The sequence below is a fragment of the Urocitellus parryii genome, chromosome 4, assembly GCF_045843805.1.
Source record: "Urocitellus parryii isolate mUroPar1 chromosome 4, mUroPar1.hap1, whole genome shotgun sequence".
Lineage (NCBI taxonomy): Eukaryota > Metazoa > Chordata > Mammalia > Rodentia > Sciuridae > Urocitellus > Urocitellus parryii.
The window spans coordinates 830,130-852,192 of NC_135534.1; the positions used below are offsets into that span (position 1 = coordinate 830,130).

The 22,063-nt window shown below is 63.7% G+C and overlaps 1 protein-coding gene across 1 annotated transcript in view; it reads right to left on the minus strand.

The window, feature by feature from the left end:
* The window catches only part of Muc6 (mucin 6, oligomeric mucus/gel-forming), a 56,587-nt gene that overhangs the window by 31,566 nt on the left and 2,958 nt on the right, over positions 1-22,063 (minus strand). Inside the window, exons 3-22 of the mRNA XM_077798185.1 lie at positions 9,509-9,650; positions 8,711-8,938; positions 5,061-5,114; positions 4,649-4,889; positions 4,434-4,560; positions 3,992-4,082; positions 3,796-3,905; positions 3,436-3,643; positions 3,199-3,321; positions 2,655-2,775; positions 2,434-2,572; positions 2,259-2,363; positions 2,107-2,176; positions 1,885-2,022; positions 1,512-1,673; positions 1,340-1,434; positions 1,104-1,236; positions 701-950; positions 574-626; positions 371-480 (exon numbers count right to left, since the gene is read on the minus strand). Of these exons, the coding sequence (XP_077654311.1) occupies positions 371-480; positions 574-626; positions 701-950; positions 1,104-1,236; positions 1,340-1,434; positions 1,512-1,673; positions 1,885-2,022; positions 2,107-2,176; positions 2,259-2,363; positions 2,434-2,572; positions 2,655-2,775; positions 3,199-3,321; positions 3,436-3,643; positions 3,796-3,905; positions 3,992-4,082; positions 4,434-4,560; positions 4,649-4,889; positions 5,061-5,114; positions 8,711-8,938; positions 9,509-9,650 (2,700 nt within the window). The remainder of the gene's footprint in view (positions 1-370; positions 481-573; positions 627-700; positions 951-1,103; positions 1,237-1,339; positions 1,435-1,511; positions 1,674-1,884; positions 2,023-2,106; positions 2,177-2,258; positions 2,364-2,433; positions 2,573-2,654; positions 2,776-3,198; positions 3,322-3,435; positions 3,644-3,795; positions 3,906-3,991; positions 4,083-4,433; positions 4,561-4,648; positions 4,890-5,060; positions 5,115-8,710; positions 8,939-9,508; positions 9,651-22,063) is intronic.

Genomic DNA, 22,063 nt, shown 5'->3' on the forward strand with positions numbered 1-22,063 from the left:
CGCCTGGAGGGCAGCCCCAGCCTGCCGCCCCAGCCCTGTCCTTCTTCCCAGGCACTTCCGTGAACCCTGCGGGGGTCTTTCTTGGTAGAGCCACCTCTCTAAGGGAAGGTTCCATGCTGCCTGCCTGAGGCTGCCCTAGCCCGGGGCCTGAGCGCCCGGTGCCCCAGGCTGGCCCTGCCCTCACAGAGCCCTGCAGGTGAGCATGCTCATCCAGCTGCTTGGCCACAGAGTTACTCTTGACCCCTGGCCCACAGCCCACACTTGCAGCTGGGACAGACAGAGATGGAGACAGAGGGGTGAGGGCAGAGCAGCCTCCTGGGCCTGTGACCACCTTCTCCAGGCCCCTGAGCTGCTTCTCACTGCCACTTACACAGGTGATGCCGGTGGCCAGCATCTGGCACGTGGGGGCACAGGCGGCCCCAAACTTGTCCTCTGAGGACTGGCTGCAGGACTGGAATGACTTGGGGGCTGGGCAGGAAGCTGCAGGAGTGGACAGTGGGGTTAGGGTCTCAGAGGAGGGAGGCCAGGGGTGCCTCTGGGTCCCCCGTTGGGTGGCTTCTCAGCTGTACGTACCCAAGAACACCTGCGATTGTCCTGGACAGCTCAGCCGTCCATTGATGCAGTGGCTATAAGAAAGAGGCTGCATGAGGCTGCGTGGGCCTGCGCCCCGATGCCCCACACCCCCAGGCCCAACCCGCACCAGATGATGCCGTTGACCATGGTGGACTGGCCGGCCAGGATGAACTTGTGACTCTCCAGCAGGCAGGGGCACTGGGCCTTGCGCACACACTCATTCCTGTGGTCCAGGTAGGTGCCGTCAGGGCAGTTACAGCCATCCACGGGCACTGCGCTGGGGTGGCACTCCACCTCGCGGTTGGACAGGGATAGGCAGGTGTGGTCACAGGCCTGGCTCTGCTGGCTGAAGGTGCGGTTGCCGGTGCAAGGGATGGCTGCAGGGAGCTGGGGTCAGGCCCTCCGCATGGCAGCTAGGGCCTGTGGTCTGGCCGTGCTGCCCACTGGCCAGGGGGGCGGCCAGGCAGAAGCGGCCTGGGACTCCATGTCCTAGCCACCCCCGACTCCACCCCCTGGCCTGCTGCACTCACTGCAGTTGTCCACGCTGTCCCTCCAGTCCCCGAGCAGCACCGCCTGGGAGGAGCAGGCGCGCACGTAGGCGCCCAGGGCTGCGCAGATGTGCGGGAAGGTCTCCTCATAGTTGCAGGCCTGGTACACGCACCTCTGCGGGAAGAGCCAGCCGTGGCGGGCCATGGCACCTCCTCTCCCTGGCCATGGCCCCAGGTGCCCAGGACTGTGTTGCCTCCCCAGGTGCCTGTAGGCCCACCTTGTAGAAAGGCTTGGGGTCCAGCACGGCGTGGCACTTCTCGAACACACCGTCCTTCTTTAGCAGCACCGAGCAGTGGGTCTCTGCGTACATCTCTAGGGCGACAGACTGGCCGTGGGTCCTGTGTCCCCTCCCCAGCCCCAGGCCTGGGAGGCAGGGCAGGTGGACTCACTGTTGAGCTGGCTCATGGAGCAGGGGTCGATCTCCCGTTCCAGGGCAGCCGGGCAGTTCCCCGCCCGCCAGGAGTCCACGAAGAGCGCAGCTGTGCCCTCGTCAATGCCTGCGCTGCTTGTGAACTCATCGGTCGTGTTCCCGTTGAAGTTGCCACAGAGCCCTGCACGGCAGACCGTGAGGCACGTCCAGTGGCCCATGGTGCACCTGCCCTTCCTGGGCCCCCTTGCACCCCAGCAGTGTCCTGCTGTGCCCCCATGACAGGCTACTGGCCTCAGGTGGCCACACTCCTGTGGGCTCCCTGCATGTGCAGGGCCAGTGCCAGCCTCTCGTGTGTCCTTCCCCACCTGGCCAAGGCAGGGGTGGGGGCTCACCTCTGGTCTGGCCTCTGAATTGCGGCCCGAGGGTGATGTACACCTGGAAGACGGGCTGACGCTGGACCACGATCTCTAGCCCGAAGGTGGTGGCCATCTGGAGGTGGGTAGACGTCTGTCTGAAGATGGTGATGTTGCCTGCAAGGGCAGGTGCTCAGCAGGCTGTCAGGCCTGCTCCCAGAGGCGTGGCCCAGGAGGCCCCGGAGCTGGGCAGGGACATACGGGTCTGGTAGGGGAGCCACTTGGCGTCTCCATTGTTGGTCACCTCGTCCTCGGAGATTACAATCTTGTCCTGGAGGGAGGGCAGCTTGCATCAGGGAGGGCTGAGAGCAGGCAAGAGCTGGGCCCACCTCTGTTTGTGGGGGCAGCCATACCTGCCCGGACAGGTAGACGATGGCGACCAGCGACGTCTCTGAGTGTGAGTAGCCCGACTTGTCATACACGGCCATGAGCGTGCCCTCGTTGGGAAGCTGGGGGCTCTGTGGGGGGCCAGGTTGCTCAGGGGTGGAGGGACCACACCTTCCCCACCAGCCCCGAAGCCCGTCCTACCTGGAGGAGGATGTAGGTGCAGGTGCCGTGGAAGCGGTAGGGCCTGGCATCGAATGTGGTGACAAAGGAGCCGCCTTCCAGAGAGCAGTGGCCTGGGCACGGCTGCCCTGTGCACGTCCAGTGGCCCATGGTGCACTGGCTGCGGGGCCACAGGGGGTGACCCTGTTAGTGGCCTTCCTCCCCTGTGTTCCAGGTCAGCAGGGGCCCTCCCCAGTACTCACCAGCTTTGGCAGGCAGCCCTCACGACCTCCCCAGGGCTGTAGACGACTCCGTTGAGCAGGCAGGGGCACTGGCTGACCGGCACGCAGGTGTGGTTGTTGGAGAGGTCATTGAGTACCATTCCTGCCAGAAAGTGGCTTCTTGGGCTTGGGTGGGACTGACCTCATCCCATCCTCCCGCTGGATGCTCCCTCCCTGGCCATCCTGCGCAGGCCTTGCTGGTCCTTACCAAGGTGCAGGCCCAGGTGAGGGGCAGGCCTGGCGAGTCTCGGATGCATAACTGCCTCAGGCCCACCTGAAAGCCCACCTATCCGCAGCAGTTCTGGGACCCCCTGACCCCCACCCCTGGGCCGCACTCACGCCTGTGGGTTTGCAAGTGTGGGTTCCTAGGTCCGTAGGAGCTGTGAGGTCTGGGGCTGGGCAGAGGGGCCCTGGGATTGGGGCTCCAACTGCAGAAAGTCTGTGCTCAAGTCAGGCGGGGTGTGTTGTCCCTTCTCAGGGCTCATCTCCAGGTGTCGGGGACAGTGGGAGCCAGCACCTGCCTCACCTTTGGGGCAGAAGCAGCCAAAGGTGCAGGGGCTGGAGCAGCTGTGCTGTGGGTTGGAGCAGGTCCTGATGCAGGCCGTGCCACACTCCTGATACACCTGGTTGGCTGGGCACTGGCCCACGGCTAGGAGGCACAGGGTCTGTGAGAGGCCTCACCCCAGCCAGCAGCCCAGACCCCACCCAGGAGGGGGCCTTCCTGTGGCTCCCCCAGCCCCGCCCCATCCCGCCCGGGACTCACAGCAGAGGCCGGGGCCCCGCCAGTTGCTGACAGGCCTGTGTGCCATGCTGCACCGGCGGGAGTACTCTGACAGAGTGGCACAGCTGCAGTTCTGCTGGCCCGGCTGGGCACATGTAGCCATGTCCACCTGGCAGCTCAGCACCAAGGGCTTCTTGGGCACATCGCACTCAGGGGACACCAGGGTCAGCAGCTGGGTGCAGTTCCCGACCTGGGCAGCAGACCACTCAGGGTCACATAGGCCAGGGCACCTCCCACACCAGGCCTGGGGCTTGGAAGGTGGGGTTGTTGGCTCCAAGACCCCCATCAGACCCCTTGAGGGTTGGCCCCAGCATGGCCCCAGGGCCTGGCCACCTCACGTACATGTGTAGCCTGCAGGACGGGGGGCCTGGGGATGGCCTCAAAGGTGCAGATCTCATTGGGGTCATCCAGCTTCTGGAGTGCAGCGTACTTATAGGGCTCCAGGAGTGTGCCTAGGGCATGGGGTGGGGGTCAACACCTGGGGGTCTAGCCAAGTGGGCTTGGGTCCCCACAGCCCTGCCTGCCCCTCCCCACCTACCATCCTCGCTCAGAAACTCATTGTCCGTCTTCCCGTCGAAGTTCCCACACAGCCCACACATCTGGCCCATGTACTTCCTCTCCACCAGAACCTGCAGGGTGGGTGCTGCTGGGCCCCATGGGGTGCAGGAGGGGCTCCTGCCCAGCCGGCCGGGCCACTCACTCCTGCTCCCCGGGCCCCCACCATCCCCACACCTTGTTCCCCCTCGGGGGTTCCACCTCTTGCTGGATCCTCCTTATTTTTAAGTGGGGGAAACAGCTACCAAGAAAACCTAGATCCAGTCCAGGTTACTGGCCAGGGGTCAGTGCTGCCTGGCAGAAAGGGCCTGGCTGTACTGCCAATTAGGGTCAGAGCAGGTTGAGACCCCTGCCCAAGGAGGGCAGCTCCTCCTGAGACCTGTACCTTGGGCCCGTGTGCCCCTGCCCAGGCCCCCAGTCCTCACCATGAGGTGGGCGTCTGGGCCCCACATGACCACCAGCTCTAGCTCCACCTGCTTGGCCACCAGCTGCACACTCTGGCCGTAGGGTGTGATTTGGAGCCCCTGGCTGGTGTAGGGCAGGCTGACCACCCTGTGGATGAGAGCAGTCAGTGTCTGCCCCAACTGCCCAGCTGGCCCCATGGCTCACCCTGACTACCTGGCCTAGCCCCTTGGCTCACCCGATGTCCTTGATGGAGATCGTCGTCTCATTCACGGTGACGACGGAGGACCCTAGCTCCACAATGATCCGAGAGATGTTCCCGTCCGCCCCTCGCCGCAGCTGGATGCTGAAGGTAGGTGAGGCACCCTGGCAGCTGGCCGCAAAGATGTAGTTGCAGGTCCCCAGGAAGTCGTAGGCATGGTGGTCGAAGGTGGAGAAGTGGCCAGCCCCCCATGAGGAACACCAGCCCTTTTCCAGGGCTGCAGAGAGGAGGGCAATTTGCAGCTCATGGCCCCACTGAGGACCCTGGGAGCCCACACGGGGAGGGGTGTAGCTTTCTGGGTGTGTTGGAAGCCTCCCCCCACACCGTGGACACTGTCTCCCAGGCTGCTGGCCTGGGGCGGGGCTCCACCCCCCGTCCCGGGCCTTACTGGACTGTAGGCTTCCCTCAGCGTTGGGGTCAGTGGTATTTCCCGTCGTGGGGTCTGTAAGACAGGAGGCCGCTGCTCAGCCCCCCTGCAGTGGGCTCACCCAGGGGGTCTTGGCAGGGAGAGGCTGCAGGGGGTGGTGCAGCTGCCCAGGGCATCAGCCCTTGGCTCCAGACTGAGCCGTGGCTCTTCTGAGGCTTGGGGCTTTTCTGGGAGCCCCAGGCGAGGGCGTGCAGTGGCCTGGGCCCTGTCACATAGGCTATGCGCTGGTGAGCCTGCCTGTGTGGTACAGGAGTGAAGCCTGCACTCTGGGCAGAGGCCTGGTAGCAAAGGAAGCAGCGTCCAGACCTGTGCCCTGTGGTCAGTGCCAGCCCCCACGCCATCCCTGTTGGCTGTGCCCAGCACTGCCCTCCCAGGACCCAGGGAGCACTCGGCTTGTGGGCAGCACAGCAGCCCTGAGGAGGACGGGGTGGGGGATGCCAGCCTGAGCCTGTCTTCTGGGTGGCCTGCACCAGTCCTGTCCCTTCCTGTTGTCCTCTCCTCTCAGTTCATCTATGCAGCGTTAGCTCAACTTGTCTTCATGGAGCCCCTGTTCTGGGCCATGACCCAGCCAGGGGCACAGGGCAGGAGGTGCTTCCATGGACCAGTCCTGGGCAGGAGATTGCTCATGCGAGCACACAGTGCTGCAAAAGCTGCCGGCCACCATGAGCAGATGGAAGGGTGGCCAGCCTGTGCTGGGTGGGGAGAGGCTACCACCACTGGGGAAGGGTGACCTTCTGAGGAGGTGACCTCTGACCAGAGCTGGGTGCTCTAGTGCCCAGTGACTCCTGGGGGGACTCTCTGTCTTGTGGGAGGCAGAAGTGGAGCAGCCAGCAGGGCAGCCCTGGGCCACCAGTTCTGGGCCTCAGGGCAGAGCAGCCCCCAGGCATGGTTCTCTGGCATCCTCTGGCCAGGACACTTGCTGGCCTGCCTGCCAGGCTTCCCTCACCACTTGCTGCCCAGACAAGTTGGGCCCCTCCTGTGTGTCTGCAGACAGAGAGAACAGGACACAGAGATTTCTGGGCAGCTGGGGTGGGGTGGCCGCTGGAGCTGGTGGGCGAGGCCAGGAGGGTGGGCATGGGGTGTTCTGGGAAGCAGGTGATGAGGGTGGAGATAGAGCGGGTTGTCCCCTGTACCCTCTGCCTGGCTACATCCTGCTGTTCCTAGCACGACTCCTGGTGTCCCTGTGGGGAGCCACATCCAGCTCTGTGAACCGCCCAGGGGCTGAGCGAGGGCCAAGTCTGCCCTCCTGGGGCTCTGAGCTCATCCGTCTTCCTGACTCTTTCCTGCCTGGCAGCCTCCAAGACAGCCCCCTGGGTTGATCCTGGACTGGCAACTGTGACCAGGGAGATGCCCAAATAGCATGGGTCATGGTGACCATGGAGTAGGGAAGCTGGGAAGATGGCCAGCCTATCTCCTGCAGGCTGTGAGGGTGCCCTCCCTGTGGGTTTGCCTCCTGGCTCCCAACCCCTTTCCTCCCTCATCAAGGGGCAGGTTGACGCACATTCTTCCCTCTTCCCCCACCCTGCATCTTGGGGACCTGGCCTCCTGTGGCTCCCTTGGGCCATGGCAGTATCTGAATGCCGGCTGGGCCTGACCCTGCCTTGGCTCCCCCCTGCTGAGTAGCTGGGTGCACACAGTGCATCCCTTGAGACAGCTCAGGGGGGTTCCCTTCTTCCCACTCCCCACCCGGAGCCCTAACCCAGGTTCTGCCAAGCTCTGGGAGGTGACGTGGCCCCTCCCATTGCTGCTAGTCACCTCCAGAGTGTGTGCATCTCTGGCATCCCCGGGAGCTGAGCTGGGTGGCTAAGGGTGGTGTGGCTGAGGCTTGAGCAGAGGCACCTAGCCACAGAGGCTGTCTGGCCCTAGGGACTGAGCCTCAGCCTGGGGGAGTCCTCTGGCTGGCAGGAGCGCAGGTTTGAGTGCCTGGAGAGTGGACAGGCTGGGCGGGTGTGGGCCCACTCACGCTGGCCCCGGCCCTGAAGGTGGTTTTCGGCTGCAGTGGCATGTGCCTGCCTTCCCCTGTGGATCTGAGGCTCATGCTGGGCGCAGGCTGGTGCCCACTCCTCACCCATCCCCGCCCTAGGTCCTGGTCTTCCCTTCCAGGGTGCCCCAGGGACAGCACCTCTTGAAGGTAGGGGACCTTGGTCAGTCTGCACTGGGCAAAACCCTCTGTGACTCAGTCCTCTACCTTTCAGATGGACGGTGACGTCTGAGTCCACCCTAACCTTGTATGGTGCCAATGGCAAAGGCTCAGTTCTCACCCCCTCTTTGCCCGAGACCTGTGTCTGGCTCCATGGCCCCCAGTCCCCTCATTGTTATGTCTGCCAGGCCCCGGGGCCCTGTCCCTATCTGTGGGTGGCTCCGCTCCCCTGCCAAGCCCCTCCTTTCACCAGGCGCCAGGCGCCAGCCTCACTGAGCCTCTGTCTCTGACGACCTGGCGCTGACCCCAGAGGTCCCTTGGAAGAAACTCAGGAGGCCGTCGGTGCTGTGGACTCTCCTTCAGGGACTTTCTGTGCTTCCTGCCGACCGACCCGACGCCAGGCCCCAAGGCATCTCAGCCCTGGGCAGGTCATGGGGCGGAGGAGAACTCACTGTTCCTGTGCACGCGTGGTGGCCCTGCCTGCCACCCCTGCAGGGCCTGGGCTAACTGGCTGACTCACAGGCCTCCCTCAGCCCCAGGTCCCATGACCTGCTGTCTGACCTCATGCTCTGCTGGCCGCTGCCCTCTCCCAGTCTGTGCACAATCAGTGCACAAAGAATGCCCACTGGGGGGGCTCCCAGCCCAACCCTCCCCTCCTAGACCCCATCTGGGCTCTTCCACCCCACACCTTCTCCTGCCAGGTGTGCTGGGTGAGGGGGGCAGGGGTCCCAGATGGCCTGACTGGAGCCCTGGCCCCTCACTGTGGGGCTCAGCACTGCCCCTGGCGTGACAGATGAGGCCTGGTCAGTGGGGATGGGGCTCCTGGGAGAAGGGAGTCACACTGCTTGAGTCCAGCACTGACCAGTGCTTTGGCCCCAGGCTGGGCACAGCCCCAAGGGTGCCCTCTGTCTAGCTGTTGTCCACCCCCAGCAGGCTCCCAGCTGCTGCTGAAGGGCAGTGGTCGAGTCAGGCAGTGGACAGGCAGCTCCCCACATGTACAGAAGGGGAAACCGAGGCAGGGGCCCATTCTGCGGTCCGTCCTGTTCTCCTGGCCATGAGCCTCCCTGATGGAGGGACTTGTGTCCCTGCCCTCCACACCTGCTGGCTACCCTCAGGCCCCAGAGACCAGGGCTGATTTGAGAGCGGGAGGGTGACAAGACTGACCCGTCTGGAGCTGCTGTGTTTCAGGTGCCACATTCCTGGAGGGGCTGTGCCCAAGGGACCCCTGTCCTGTTCCTGCACCCTCCCTGGCCATTGTGCCCAGGTCCTCAGGAGGTGGACAGAACCCAGTGGCATGTGGGCCCATGGGGAGGCAGCACCTGCAGACCTGGCTCCTCCTGCTCCCATTTATCAGCACCTGCAGGTCAGTCCACCTCGGCAGAGTCAGCCAGGCAAGAGGACCTGGGAACTCGCCCACGTGTAGGGCCCGTGGGGCGCCGGCCCTCTGGCGGGTCTGCCTGCCCCCACTCACCTGTGCTGAGCAGGGCTCCCCCGTGGGGCAGCAGCAGCAGCAGCCAGAGCCCCAGCATGGTGTCGCCGCTGGAGAGGAACTGCTGGCCGGGCACCTCTGCTGGGCTCCCAGCCGTCCTGCCACTGCCAGCGCTGCGCCTGAGTGCCAGTCCCACATGCTTTATGTAGGGGTGGTGGCCCTGCCCCTGTTGCGCCACCCGTGCCCCACACTCTGCCGTAATTGCCACTGCTGACCAGGCACGCAGTGGCCAAACAGGATCTCAGCCTCCACTTTATCAGCACCTGACCTTTCTTGGAAAATTCTGCAGCGGCCGGCCGCAGCCCGTTATCGCCCACTCCCCAGGGGAGGGGACACACCCTCCAGGGTCCTGCAGACACCTCCGTCCCAGGGGCCTCCCCACTGGGTCCCTGTCTGCCCTGTCAGGGAGCACAGGGTGCTGGGTAGCTCTGGGTGAGCCCTAACCCCCACTGGGTCCCCATTCCCAGAGAGTGGCCCAGGTGCTGGGCCCTCACCCCTGAGTTTCCCTCCTGTGGGGACAGGCCTGAGGGACTGCCCAGGGGAGTCTCCGTGTTGCTGCACACCTGGACACCTCTCCTCACGTGGCCTCCTCTGAGGGGTGGGATGGGGGAACCCCAGGACAGGTCACCTCCTGCGAGGTGATCCCCCAGATCTGAGCAGCTCGGCTGGCAGGGGCCACCCAACTCAGGAGCAGGACTCGGGGTCTCTTCATCCCAGAGCCCCTCCATGGGGACGAATGGTGGGCACTGGTGGACCCCCTCAGAGAGCTGCCCAACCCACTGGAAGGAAGGGTGGGCTTCTGGGACAACATCTGGAGGCGGGGCAGATAGCGGCATGTGCCAGTGCCACAAAAGGTCAGGGCAATGGTGAGGTTGAAGGCCAGGATGAGGGCAGGGCTGGGGTCCTCCCCGGGGCCCTCTTGCTGCTTAGGAGGGGATTTGGGCTCTAACCAGTCACTCCTGGGGCTGTCCAGCTCTGTGGGGAGCCAGGGATCAGGTGCCTCCTCTCCTGGGGAAGGGTCTTGTGTCCTACCCTGTAGGACCCTCCAGCAGCTCCCACTGCAGGTTTGGTGCCCCTGCCCAGCACTGCCTCAGCCTGACCTCCCCAGATGGGACAGCACCTCATCTCACAGGAGCTGAGTCCCCTGGCCTGGACCCGGGGCCTCCCCCCAACCCCCAAGGGGCATGCCCTGGAGTGCAGCCCCCGTGCCCACCCCCCGCCCTGGAGGGGACATGCAGCACTGAGACGGAAGCAGTGGGTGTCATGTGCTCACCTTAACAAACTGCAGCTTGGAAGGGACTCTGTCCGACTGCAGTGTAGCTCAGTGGTAGGTGTGTGCTTGGCATATCCAAGGCCGTGGATCTGATTCCCAGCACACACACAACCAAAAAGCAAAAAAAGAGAACATTGCTTTCATATAAAATTACAGTTAAGTGTTCAGGCTGGTGGTGGAAGTTCTCTCTGGACTCTGCTTCTGAGTTTCCTGTTCTGGGTCATTCCTTCATTTCTTTCTTTTTCTTTCCTTTTGGTGTTAGGAGTTGAACCCAGGAGTGCTCAACCACTGAGCTGCATCCCCAGTCCTTTTGATATTTTCTTTTGAGATGGTGAGGGTCTTGCTAAGTTGCCCAGGCTGGCCTTGGACTGGGAATTCTCCTGCCTCAGCCTCCCAAGTCACTGAGATGACAGGCTGTACCACTCTGCCTGGCTCAGGGGTTCTTCCATGCTCAGCCAACCTGTTCAGGTGGGAAACTGAGGGTAAGGAGTGAAACTTTTGCCCAGTTGTGCTGAGCAGCCGCATAGTGTGGGGGACCTGCCCTTGCCTGAGCTGTGGGTGGGCTGGGGTCTTGGGCTGGTCACTGCATCAGGGCAGCCAGCATGGAAAGGGCATTTGACTGGAGGGCATGTCTGCGGGGGCTGGATGGTGTCACTGTGTGCCTGTGTCTGCGTCTGGAAGGACACGTGTCATGTGAGGCTGTGTGTGTGCATGCACTGGGCTTGCGTCTGCAGCTGTCTGGGGTTTGTCCTGTCTTCTCTGCCATTCAGGGCATGTGCTGAGGTGGGTGGACAGCTCTGACCAACAGTGCTATCCTGGCCCTGGCTGAGGGCCCCTCCTGGTGCGGGCCTGGGCTTCAGGCCCCCTCCTTCCCAGCACACTTGTTTGGCAGGAAATTGCTGCTGAAAGGCGTTTTTGTCTCTTGACTTGGGAGCGCTCGAGGGCACCAAGCCCACAGCTCCGAGGCTGGACGATAAGAGTGTATGTGGCCATTGTTCCTGAGGCAATCTCAGCGATAAGACCCGGTTCCGCTGCCTGGAAAGCGGAGCATGCTGGCTATATAAGTGGGTGATTGTCCACGCTTACACCCAGCCCAGACCCCTGACTCTTATGGCCATCCATGAGCAGTGGTCACCCAGGGCCCAGGCAGGCTGTGGAGGAGGATGCGGATTGGGCCTAAGGTCCAGCAAGGTCTGCCCCAGAGTCCAGGGAGAGGTGCTTGGCTCCAGCCTCCTGGCTCCACTCTGAGGTACTGCCCATTAGGCTGTGGCTCCTGGGTAGCCGTGGGAGGACCTCTGCCTGGCACTGGGGCTGGGGTAAGGACATGCACATCCTCCTGGGCAAGTCCTCCAGAAGGCTCCAGCACTGGCCTGGGGCTCCAGGGAGCTACAAACCCAGGGCTTATGGCTTCTCATTCACAGAAATGCTGGAGTGGACACATGGGTCAGCCTGCTCCTCCCATCCTCTCCTGCCCACTGGACCCTTCCTGGGCCATGTGTGACATTCCCTGGAGGGAGGACAGGGAAGAGCAGCCCCTGCCCCAGCCCCGGGGCTTGGCAGCTGGTCAACATCAGATCAAAGAGCTGAGAACTGGCTTTGGGGCATGTTTGGGACAGATTTTGACAGCAGAGCAGGAATTCTCTTGTGGCTGACAAGGCCCAGGACTGGGCCCAGCTGTGACCAGGAGAGCCTGTCCTGACTCCCGACCAGAGAGTGTGGACCCTGGGTTGGTCCCGGGGTATTTCAGGGCTTCCTGTGGATCAGGGTGTGAAGCTCAGGGCTGCCTGGTCCAGTCCTCAGAGGGGGACAAGGGCCACCTGGGCTGAGCATTGTGGGGTCAGGGAGTGGTAGGACTGGCCCGTGGGCACCTGCGACTTGGGGAGATGGTGGGAACCCACTGACCCTGGCCTGGAGTGGCGGAGGCGTGGGAGCTAGATCCCCAGGTCCTGCACGCAGCATGTGGTAGCCATCTGGGCCTGTTGCTCAGTGAAGTCTGGGCAGCAGTCACTGTCCCAGCAGGGACTCTCCTCCTTTTCTGTCCCCCAAGTGTCACAGGTAACGCCCCCACTACAGGTTCAGCCCGGCTGTCCCAGTGTGCCTCCCGAACACGGTGAGCCCTGCACCTCTGTCCACATTCCTCCTGCAGCTACCGTGGCTCCAGCTGCCGGATCCTGCTGGAGCCCCAGCCCTTGTGCCTTCTCCCACCCTGGTATGCCGGAGGTCCTGTCCACTTCCTGACCTCTGGCTCCCACCCCTGACAGCAACTGACCCTGCCTCTTCCGAGGCCCTTGCAGAGCCCCCCCCCCCCCCCCCCCCCGCTATGATAATGGATCCAGCAGGCTCCAAGCTCAGCCCTGGGCTCCGGCCTGGGGAGGGGAGTGTGGCCCTGGGAAGGGTCTCCAGGCTCCCCCGAAGGCCCTCTGCAGCTGCCTGTCTGTGGTGCTCCTGGGGCCTTCCCTAGTCCACATGTTGGCCTTGGTCCCTGGGTACCTGGGCTGGGCTGGGGGGTGATCTGCCCTCCCCCTGGTCTTGGGCCCCGGCCGGATGGAACGTGCCCCCAGATCTACTGTGGGGCTCACTGCCCCTCCTGGCCAGGCCCTGTGGTCCTTTGTGTCCACTGGTAACGGTGCTGGGGCCTGGGAGACCACAGCCAATAGGGCTGGTGTCAAAAGTGGGTGGTGGGCGGAGCCCCCAGGGAGCTGTGCCTCCCGCCAGGATCAGGGCAGCCAGAGCCAAAGGTGGGCTTGAACTGGACACCACCTCTTGTCCAGGCAGCCCCCACAGGATGGGCTCTGGCCCAGTTATTCCTCCCCTCAGGCAGGGGCTTAGCTGGGGCCAGGGGACACATTGCAGCCAGCTCCCCCCTCCTGGGAGGGTCGTTACCCACCTGCAACCTCAGGTAAGCCCCCAGGGTGCCCTCTGTGATTTCAGAGCCCCGTGATGGGTGCAGGCGGCACTGCCTGCCCCGACCCGTACCTCCTCCCCCTCTCTGTCCCCACCCCATGGGAGGGTGAGGCGCCCAGTCCACTCTGGGAGGAGCATGGCCTATCCGTTGGATGCCCTTCGATGGACCCTGGTGCTCAGGTTCTGGACCAACCCCCGGGGTCACAGCCCTTATCCAGGCTGCTCCTGGAGGAGCTCAGGGGCTCAGGGCGCAGGCTCTCCCTAACGGGCCCCCAGGGCGAGCCCAGGCCCTGGGGCTGGGCTCCCATATCCTGGTAATATCAGCCCAGTTCCTGCTCCTAGGCCGAGTCCAAGGCTCCCCAACCAGGGCCAGCAGGGCACGGCTGCGTGACCACAGAGAGCGTCACCCTGCTGGCTCCTGTACTGACAAGCGGATGTTGAATAAAAAGCAAACAGATAAGGCAGGCTGGGGCCTGGGGCCTGGCCCCCTGCGCTGCCTGCGGCACACACTGAACTGCCCTGCGTGGCTGGGCTGTCAGGCGCCTTTGGCCCTCCCGGAGTGCCGGCCTTCCCCTGGGCAATGGGGAGGGAGCTTTGGGAGGACTGTGCCTTGTCTCTGTGGCCCTGAAAGCTTGTGGTCAGGTGGTGGTGGCCACCTGAATTGGGCTGGGGGCACAAGTCCTCAGTCCCCACAGGGGGTGAAGGGGTCAGGAGGCCCTGAAGCACAAGTCCAATGGCCTCTGCAGACAGATGCAGCCCAGAGCCAGGGTCCAGCAGCTCAGGGCTAGAGGAGGCTATGGGCCCTCCAGGCAGCAGCCAGGACCAGGGAGGGCCAGGGCAGGCCCGGGCAGGCCCCATGGGTACCCAAGGGGCTTGAGCCCAGAGCCAGCTGGGAGAAACTGGTAGAGTGAGGACCAAGAGTCGGGTGGGGAAGGGGCCCTGATGTGGCCTGAGGGCGAGTCTGGACAGGGCTGGGGGAGCTGAGCTGATCTGAGACTCCTGGATGCCCGGCCCTCACGGCACAGGGCTGGCGAGGCTGCCAAGCCACCTGGCCTCTTTGCCTCTGTCCCTTCCTTCTTCTCTTTCTGCCTTCTTTTGATCTGTTTGGGATTCAGCTGTGTGCTGCTGTCTGGCTCTGCGGCTGTGCTCCGTGATTCCAGTGCCACCCTGGGGTTTCAGGACCGATCTTTGCTCCCTGCAGCCTCTCCCGCAGGCACCAGAATCAGAATGGGAGCCCAGAGCTGCCTTTCCTCCCCCAGGGCTTCCGACATCTTCATGCACATCTCACAGCTCGGTTACAGGCCCCACACTGCATGGCTGCTTTTCCTGATGTCGATATCTTTAAGAGGTTGAAAGAGTGAGCAGAGGGCCACTGTGGCTCAGGGGTCAGTGTGCACCCAGCACCCCCGCACCCCAGCACCTTGAAACACACAAGGGAAAGTGGTCAGCAGAATATTTTCAGCCCCCACGAGTCCTGCTTCTGGCGCTCTGTGCCCTGGTGTAGCCCGGATTCCCTGGGCACCTGCTTCCTACACCCAGAGGACTCTCCCCACGTCCTGTGTGCGCACCCAGCAGGTTGGGTCAGTTTGGTTGGAAGGTGCCACCTGCTGTCCTCTCATGTGGTGGGTGCCATCCTGGCACAGTGCGTGCCCTGCCCCGCTCCAAGGTTTTCTCCTGGCATCGATGGTGGCAGCCTGCCTGAGGCTGGTCCTGGCAGAGTTTCCTCGCTGTGTTGGGGGCTCACTGGGCTCCTGGTGTGGGAAGCCTCTGACCTCGGCACACTTGAGCAGGTGTGGCCGCCTCTCCACCGTCCCCTCCCGTCTCTGACTCTGCTGATGTGCGCATCAGGCTGTGTGGGCCACCCTGCTCTGCTCCTGCTCTCCCTACTCCCAAGTCTCTCAGAGCTCCAGTGGCCAGGGCTCACGGCTCCTCGCCTGGGCAGGGTCCTCTTCAACCCTGGAAGTTTAAGTTGGGTCTTTTCACACCTCCAGATTCCCATGTTCACTCCTGCCCTCGGCCGTTTGGTCACATAGAACATGAATGACGGCTGAGGCCACGCCTGCTAATTTTAGTGCTGTGTTGGTTTGGGAAGGTCCTGATTTGGGTCAAGCCTGCTTTCTCTTGACTTGCTGGTGCTGTTTGAGTGTGGGTGCCCACTGGAGTGAGCTTTGCCTTGTTGGGAGCCAAGCATTTCTGGAGCTTTGCTCTGGACCCAGTTAAGGTGCCAGAAACAGTGGTTTGGGGTCTCGCCTTTGCAATTCGTTATGCAAAGGATTGGAGCCGTTCTGTCCAGGGGCTGTTACTCTGAGGCAAGACCTTATGGACTGCCCTGCCCATCACACCACGAGCCATGAGTTAGAAATGTCCTTGGTGCTGGTGGACAGATGTGCTCCCCACCTGGGGGAGCCTTAGCTGTCCCCTCTATACCTGGGGGGTCCTCCACCCCAGGGGCCTCCTCCCAGGCATGCACTGTGGGTGTGTCAGTCAGTTTTGTGCTACTGCAACAAAACAGCTGAGATAATAAACTCATACAGAGGACAGATTTCAGTCCACGACAGGCCTGTGGTGAGGCAGTGAACCCTGGTGGGAGCCATGTGGGAGCAACACCACGAGAAAGGGGCTGGATCCCAATATCCCCTTCCAGGGCACACCCCTGAGGACCTGTGGCCTCCCGTCAGGCTCCACCATGTCTCCATAGCACCACACCGAGGACCAAGCTCTGGCACATGGCCTTTGGGGGACACTCCACGTCCAGGCCAGGGCAGGGTCTTCTGCAGGTCCCCAGGTTTCTCTGGGCAGCTCTGTCCTCCCAGAATCCCGTGCCCTGAGCCAGCCTGGACCCCAGGACCCAACCTCTCTCCCCTGGGCCCCTCCCACCCTGCCCTGGGGACTCTGCTGAGGCGGTGACCCAGGCAGGGTTACTTTCTGGCCACTGTGGACCAGAAAGCTGTGTCCCTCAAATCCATAGGTACCAGGGCAATGGGAGGAGGCGGAATTTGGGGCAGAGACAAAGTCCCCGCTGAATGGAAGAGGCCCCAGAGAGCGCCCACTGGGAATAGGAGGCCCTCACCAGTGCCCGACTTGCCACTGTGACTTGGGCTCTACCTGGGAAGCAGTGTCACCGTCCACAGCCACCATCTGTGGTGCTGTGTGGCAGCAGCCCAAACCTCCTAAGCCACCCTCTTGGGCTACTGTGTCTGGGACTGACCCCACGTCCCGAGGATGCTCCTTGCTGGCGTTGGGAGCCCTTGGGGAGCTGGAATCCTGATTAGTTTTTTTAAGTTGTGATTGGACCCAACGCCTTTATTCTGTTTATTTAGTTTTATTATTATGTTTAATGGGTGCTGGGACCAAATCCAGTGTCTCACTGGGCAAGTGCTCTGCCGCCGAGCCCCAGCCCAGCCCAGCCCTGATCAGTTCTTACAGAAGTGCACAGTGGTGCATGGTCACTAAGTTGACCTGTAAAACACAGAGGAGAGGAAGGCCCCAGGAAGCCCGTGTCCATGCCCGCCTGCTAGCCACCAACACCCCCACTTGGCCCTGTCTTTCCTGCCTGAGGTGCTGGGCAGTCCTGTGACTCCTGTGTGGCTTCCTGGAAGCACGTGAACTGGGCAGGTTCTCTCACAGGCTGGAGGCTGGACGAAGAGCTCCAGGCCTTGGCCGCTGGTCCCTCCCAGCTGTGAGGGCTGTCTCTGCTTCTCTGCTTTGCTGAGACCCTTGGTCACCTGAGCTCTGCCTCCATCGTCATGTGATGTCTGCGAGCAGACTTCTCTTCTTCACAAGGACACCTGTCACGCTGGAGAGGGGCTTCCCTGGTGACCTTGCCATCTCTGTCACCTCTGCAACCAGCCTGTTTCCCAGTGAGGGCACCCTCTAGGGTGCTGCCGTCAGGACCCTGGGGATGCAATTGGACACATACTTACACAAGTTTCCACAGGTGTGAGATCTCCTGTGCTCTTTGGAAATTGTTCTGGGGACAGCTGTGGGCATCTTTTCCCACTCTGGATATGGAAGGGCCAGCCTGTCCTTCCCAGGGCCTCTGCACCACTGTCCCCCTCATAACAAACACCTGCCCACATACGACTGATGGGCAAGTCCAGCTCCATGGGGCTGGAACGTTGCTCACTCTGGGGGCCTCTGGCTCCCACCTTGCCAAAGAGGGGCCCCAGCTGCTGTGGTCACAGCTTCTGAGCAGACCCTGACCCCTCGGGCTGCCAGGCTCTGGGGCTCACATAGAGCACCATGGGCCGCCCCTGTGGAAGCATTATCCCCACCTCAGCTCCTGGGGTCTTGGTGTCCCTGGGCCGAACAGGTGTCCTCCTGGCCGGGGCCTCTCCTGCACCCACTGCTGCCTGCCCCCATCCAGCCCTGGGGTCTGGTTCTGCTGCAGTTAGTGGTTCCCAGTTAGGGCTTCCTTTCTATGGGAAAATGGATACCCAGGGCTCTTCCTGGACAGCACAGGGAGGCAGGGACCTTCCCAGGGTCACGCAGGGAGCAAGCGGAGGAGCCAGGTGAATGCAGGCCCTGGTGTCCTGGGGCCCTGGGGGGCATGTGGAGTCTGGGCCTGCGGCTACTGGACAGGTTCTCCTGAGGACAGGAGAGGCAAAGACCAGGTCAGTCTCTGACGGTAGTGGTTCCAGAGAGAGGAAGGGTGTACCTCTGCCCTCAGGAGGGCCAGGTGGACGGGACTCCAGGACCATGAAGTGAGGGATGTGCCTGTCAGGCTGCTGCCTCATCCCCACTGCAGGGGAATCAGCACAAGCACCCACACCCACACTTGTGTGTGCACTTTCACCCCTATGCAGACACACACTCGTGCACCCACAGGCACGCCCTTTGGATGTCAAGTTCAGATCTTGGCTGTGCCGCCCTGGGAGCTTATACCCACACCCCTGTGCGCCTGCCCAGCTGTGCTCAACCGCCCCGCGGTTCAGATCCCTAAACTGGCTTTGCCTGTTCTAGAGTGTCCTGCAGGGGGCGCTGAGTGTGCTCTCCTGGCTCCCCAGGCTCCCCAGGTCACTGGGATCGACCCCGTCAGCCCCGCACACAGGCCCGGCACAGTGCCTGGGGACACAGCGTGGGTGTCAGGCGCCACCTGCTGGTGGGACTCAGCATTGTGGCGTGTCACCCTCTGGAACCTTCTGCAGGCTCTGGCGGGACAGGGAAACAGTGAGCTCAGGGAGAGGAAATCCTGAGCTAGGTGGTGAGGACGTGGGGGCTGAGCCCCAGCCCTGCTGCCCGACTCTGGTCAGCTCTGCCGGCCTCCAGCAGCCATACCTGGTCTCCTGGGGGAGGGGGTGACGCTCAGCCCAGCTGACTCCAGGGTCCTGGGGTCCCCCAGGTCTCGAGGTTGTACTGAGCTGTTCATTTCCAGGAGGGGCCAGGCCCTAGATCTGACTTGGGAGGCTGGGCGCTGTCCCCTCCCTTCATGGCTGCAAGGCTGAACAGGACCTTTGGGGCCTTCACCCTGGGGACTTGGCTCTCCAGCATGTGTCTTGGGACCGTGTGAGGCATCCTGGCATTGCTGTCACCACGCATGTCCTTTCCACTCTGCCCATGCCCTGCCACGTGTCCCCAGTCATGACCCTGGCAGTAATGTCCAAGCTGCTGGGTCCTCAGGTCCCGAGTCGCCCGACAGGCCCCACGTCAGCCCTGTTCGCCTTCCTGTGTCCACTGAGGGTCTGGGAGCTGCTGCACTTCCCTGGGCCCCTGGGCTGCGACAGGGACATTGGCATTTCCAAGAGGCGGGGGTTCTGGGCAGATTCCCAGGCACCCTGTTCAGGGTGACTCTGGGGTGTCCCAGGCAGGTACCCCACTCCACCCCAGGCCCGGGATCTCTGCAATTCACTGCCATTGCAGGGGCCCCTCTGGGGCAGCCCCATGGTGCTATGACCCTTAGGAGCTGACCCCACCCTGCCAGGGCCTGGGCCTCCTTCCTGCCCTGCAGTGAAGGTCCTCTATACCTCTGCCCAGGCCACTATCTGAGGTGACCTTTCTGGAAACTGGCACCACCCCCAACCCCCTGGCCTGTGCCTCTTCCCCGGCAGCCAGGTCTCCTCCACCTGAGACTCAGCCCTGCGGCACCTTGGGGGCCAGGCGGTGGCATGGCCACACAGGCTTGGAGATGCCAGGTGGGCATCGCGTGGGCATTGCAGACCCTGGCAGGGCAGTCTCTCACTTAGTGCAGCTGCCTCAGGGCACTGGAGGGCTGATGGGGCTCCCAGGGCTTCTGGCCACTGACCCAGCCGTGTCCTCCCTTCCCCTCCCTGGCCAGCTGCAAGAGCTGGTGGGAGAGATGGGCCTGCAGGAAGTGGTCCCTGGGGAGGTGGGCACCACAGAGGTGGCCCAGAGCCTCTCCCCTCTGCATGTCAGGCCCTACCTGGGCAGGGCCGGGAGGCCGTCTGGGCACCCAACACCTGCCTGGGCCTGTGCTGTTGTGTGGCCTGAGGACAGCTGGTCTCCCTGGTGACCGCCTGGACCGGAGCAGAGGGAGCAGTCAGCCGGGTGGAGGCAGTGTTGTCCACTGCCCTGGGAGAACCATCCCTCAATTATGAACCAGTTAGCAGAGGCCTCAGAGCTGCCCAGGGGCAGCCCTGTGGGTACAGGAGTGGACACCAGGTGCCCACCATGCTGCCCCTGTGCTCCTGGGCAATGGGTCCTGCTCCTTGAGTGGCTGCATGTGGCCTCAGTTCCTGAGCCAGGCTCCCACCCTCACACCTTGCTCTCACCTTCCCTGTGAGTTCCCACCCACCTCAAACCCCGTGGTTAGTCTAGCCCCCAAGTCCTACCCGACCCAGCCTCACCCTGACCTGCCTGCCTAGAGCCCTGGAATCCCCAGACTCGTCCTCTGACCCTGCGCCCTACCTCCTCCCAGCTGACTTGGAAGGTGAGGTGCTGGAGGGATGGTGGAACCCCCTTGCAGCTCTATCTACAGGCCAGACCCACAGAGTGGGTGACAGGGTCCTCTGGCCTCATCTGTCCTCCCTGACACTTACCCTGAGCCAGAGGATGTCCTAGAAGCCCAGAGTCAGGAGTGATGTGGAGGGGGGTCCCTTGCTGCCCCACTCTGAATGGTGCTCCTCCTCTCCCTATGGTGCTCCCCAACCCCTCTCCCCGTGGTGCTCCCCAGCCCCTCTCCCCATGGTGCTCCCCCAGCCCCTCTCCCCGTGGTGCTCCCCCTCTCCCCGTGGTGCTCCCCCTCTCCCCGTGGTGCTCCCCCCTCTCCCCATAGTGCTCCCCCAGCCCCTCTCCCTGTAGTGCTCCCCAGCCCCTCTCCCTGTGGTGCTCCCCAGCCCCTCTCCCCATGGTGCTCCCCCTCTCCCTATGGTCCTCCTCAGCCCCTCTCCCCATGGTGCTCCCCCAGCCCCTCTCCCCGTGGTGCTCCCCCTCTCCCCATAGTGCTCCCCCCTCTCCCCGTAGTGCTCCCCAGCCCCTCTCCCCGTGGTGCTCCCCCTCTCCCCATAGTGCTCCCCCCTCTCCCCGTAGTGCTCCCCAGCCCCTCTCCCCGTGGTGCTCCCCAGCCCCTCTCCCCGTGGTGCTCCCCAGCCCTGCTGCCCAGCCCTGCTGCCCAGCCCCTCTCCCCGTGGTGCTCCCCGTGGTGCTCCCCAGCCCTGCTGCCCAGCCCCTCTCCCCGTGGTGCTCCCCATGGTGCTCCCCAGCCCTGCTGCCCAGCCCCTCTCCCTGTGATGCTCCCCATGGTGCTCCCCAGCCCTGCTGCCCAGCCCCTCTCCCCGTGGTGCTCCCCGTGGTGCTCCCCAGCCCTGCTGCCCAGCCCCTCTCCCCGTGGTGCTCCCCGTGGTGCTCCCCAGCCCTGCTGCCCAGCCCCTCTCCCCGTGGTGCTCCCCATGGTGCTCCCCAGCCCTGCTGCCCAGCCCCTCTCCCCGTGGTGCTCCCCATGGTGCTCCCCAGCCCTGCTGCCCAGCCCCTCTCCCTGTGATGCTCCCCATGGTGCTCCCCAGCCCTGCTGCCCAGCCCCTCTCCCCGTGGTGCTCCCCATGGTGCTCCCCAGCCCTGCTGCCCAGCCCCTCTCCCCGTGGTGCTCCCCAGCCCTGCTGCCCAGCCCCTCTCCCCGTGGTGCTCCCCAGCCCTGCTGCCCAGCCCCTCTCCCCGTGGTGCTCCCCAGCCCTGCTGCCCAGCCCCTCTCCCCGTGGTGCTCCCCGTGGTGCTCCCCAGCCCTGCTGCCCAGCCCCTCTCCCCGTGGTGCTCCCCAGCCTCGCTCCCTATGGTGCTCCCCAGCCCCTCACCCTGTGGTGCTCCCCAGCCCTGCTGCCCAGCCCCTCGCCGTGGTGCTCCCCAGCCTCGCTCCCTATGGTGCTCCCCAGCCCCTCACCCTGTGGTGCTCCCCAGCCCTGCTGCCCAGCCCTGCTCCCCGTGGTGCTGCCCCTAGCCCTGTGGTCTGCAGCACACAAGCTGCCCGTTTCCTCCCTCTCTGGACACAGAGGAGCTGGGGTCTCCTGGATCCTAGGTCCCCTGGCTCTTGCTATCCCCGCTGGTTCCTGGAAGATGCAGGCAGGAAGAAGGGTGGGGGTGCTGGACCTGTGCCCGCAACAGGACCTGGCCATAAACCCGGGCGTGGTGAGGCCTGGTGTGGGTGGCTGACCCTCCTGGTGGACTTTCCTCCCCGCCTGGCCTGCAGCTGTTGGCCCTTCCCGGGAACTGGCACTCCTGTTTGTTCCTTGAAGGACCTGTGGCGTCTCCCGCCCACGCACCGCGGGCTTCCTCGCAGGCCTGGGGGCTGCGCCTGCCTCCCTGCCCCTGTACCCATCCCCCCCAGCAGTGGGTGCCTGGAGAGGCCACCAGTGACCAGGCAGGGACGCCGAGTCTAACGGAGCTGGGCCAGGGAGAGGCCCTGGTGGCCCGGCCTCCTCTTGGTGGCAGGGAGGTGGTTTCAGTGGCTTCAGTTGGGAATGGGCTGGGTACAGCACTTCCTGGGGCTCCACCTGGCCTGCAGAACCCCAGGAGATGACCTGTCTCAGCCTGCGGGTCTCTGGGCATCCCAAGCTCCTCAGGGAAGTCTGTGAACTCCAGTGACTCTCCCAACAGGCTGAGAAGGGCTAGCCTTCTGCCTTAGTGGTGCTGGGCATGGCTCCATGACCTCGTGCATGGGCCAGCCTGTGCCCCCGAGCCCACCCCAGCCCTTCCTTGCTGGCACAGACCCC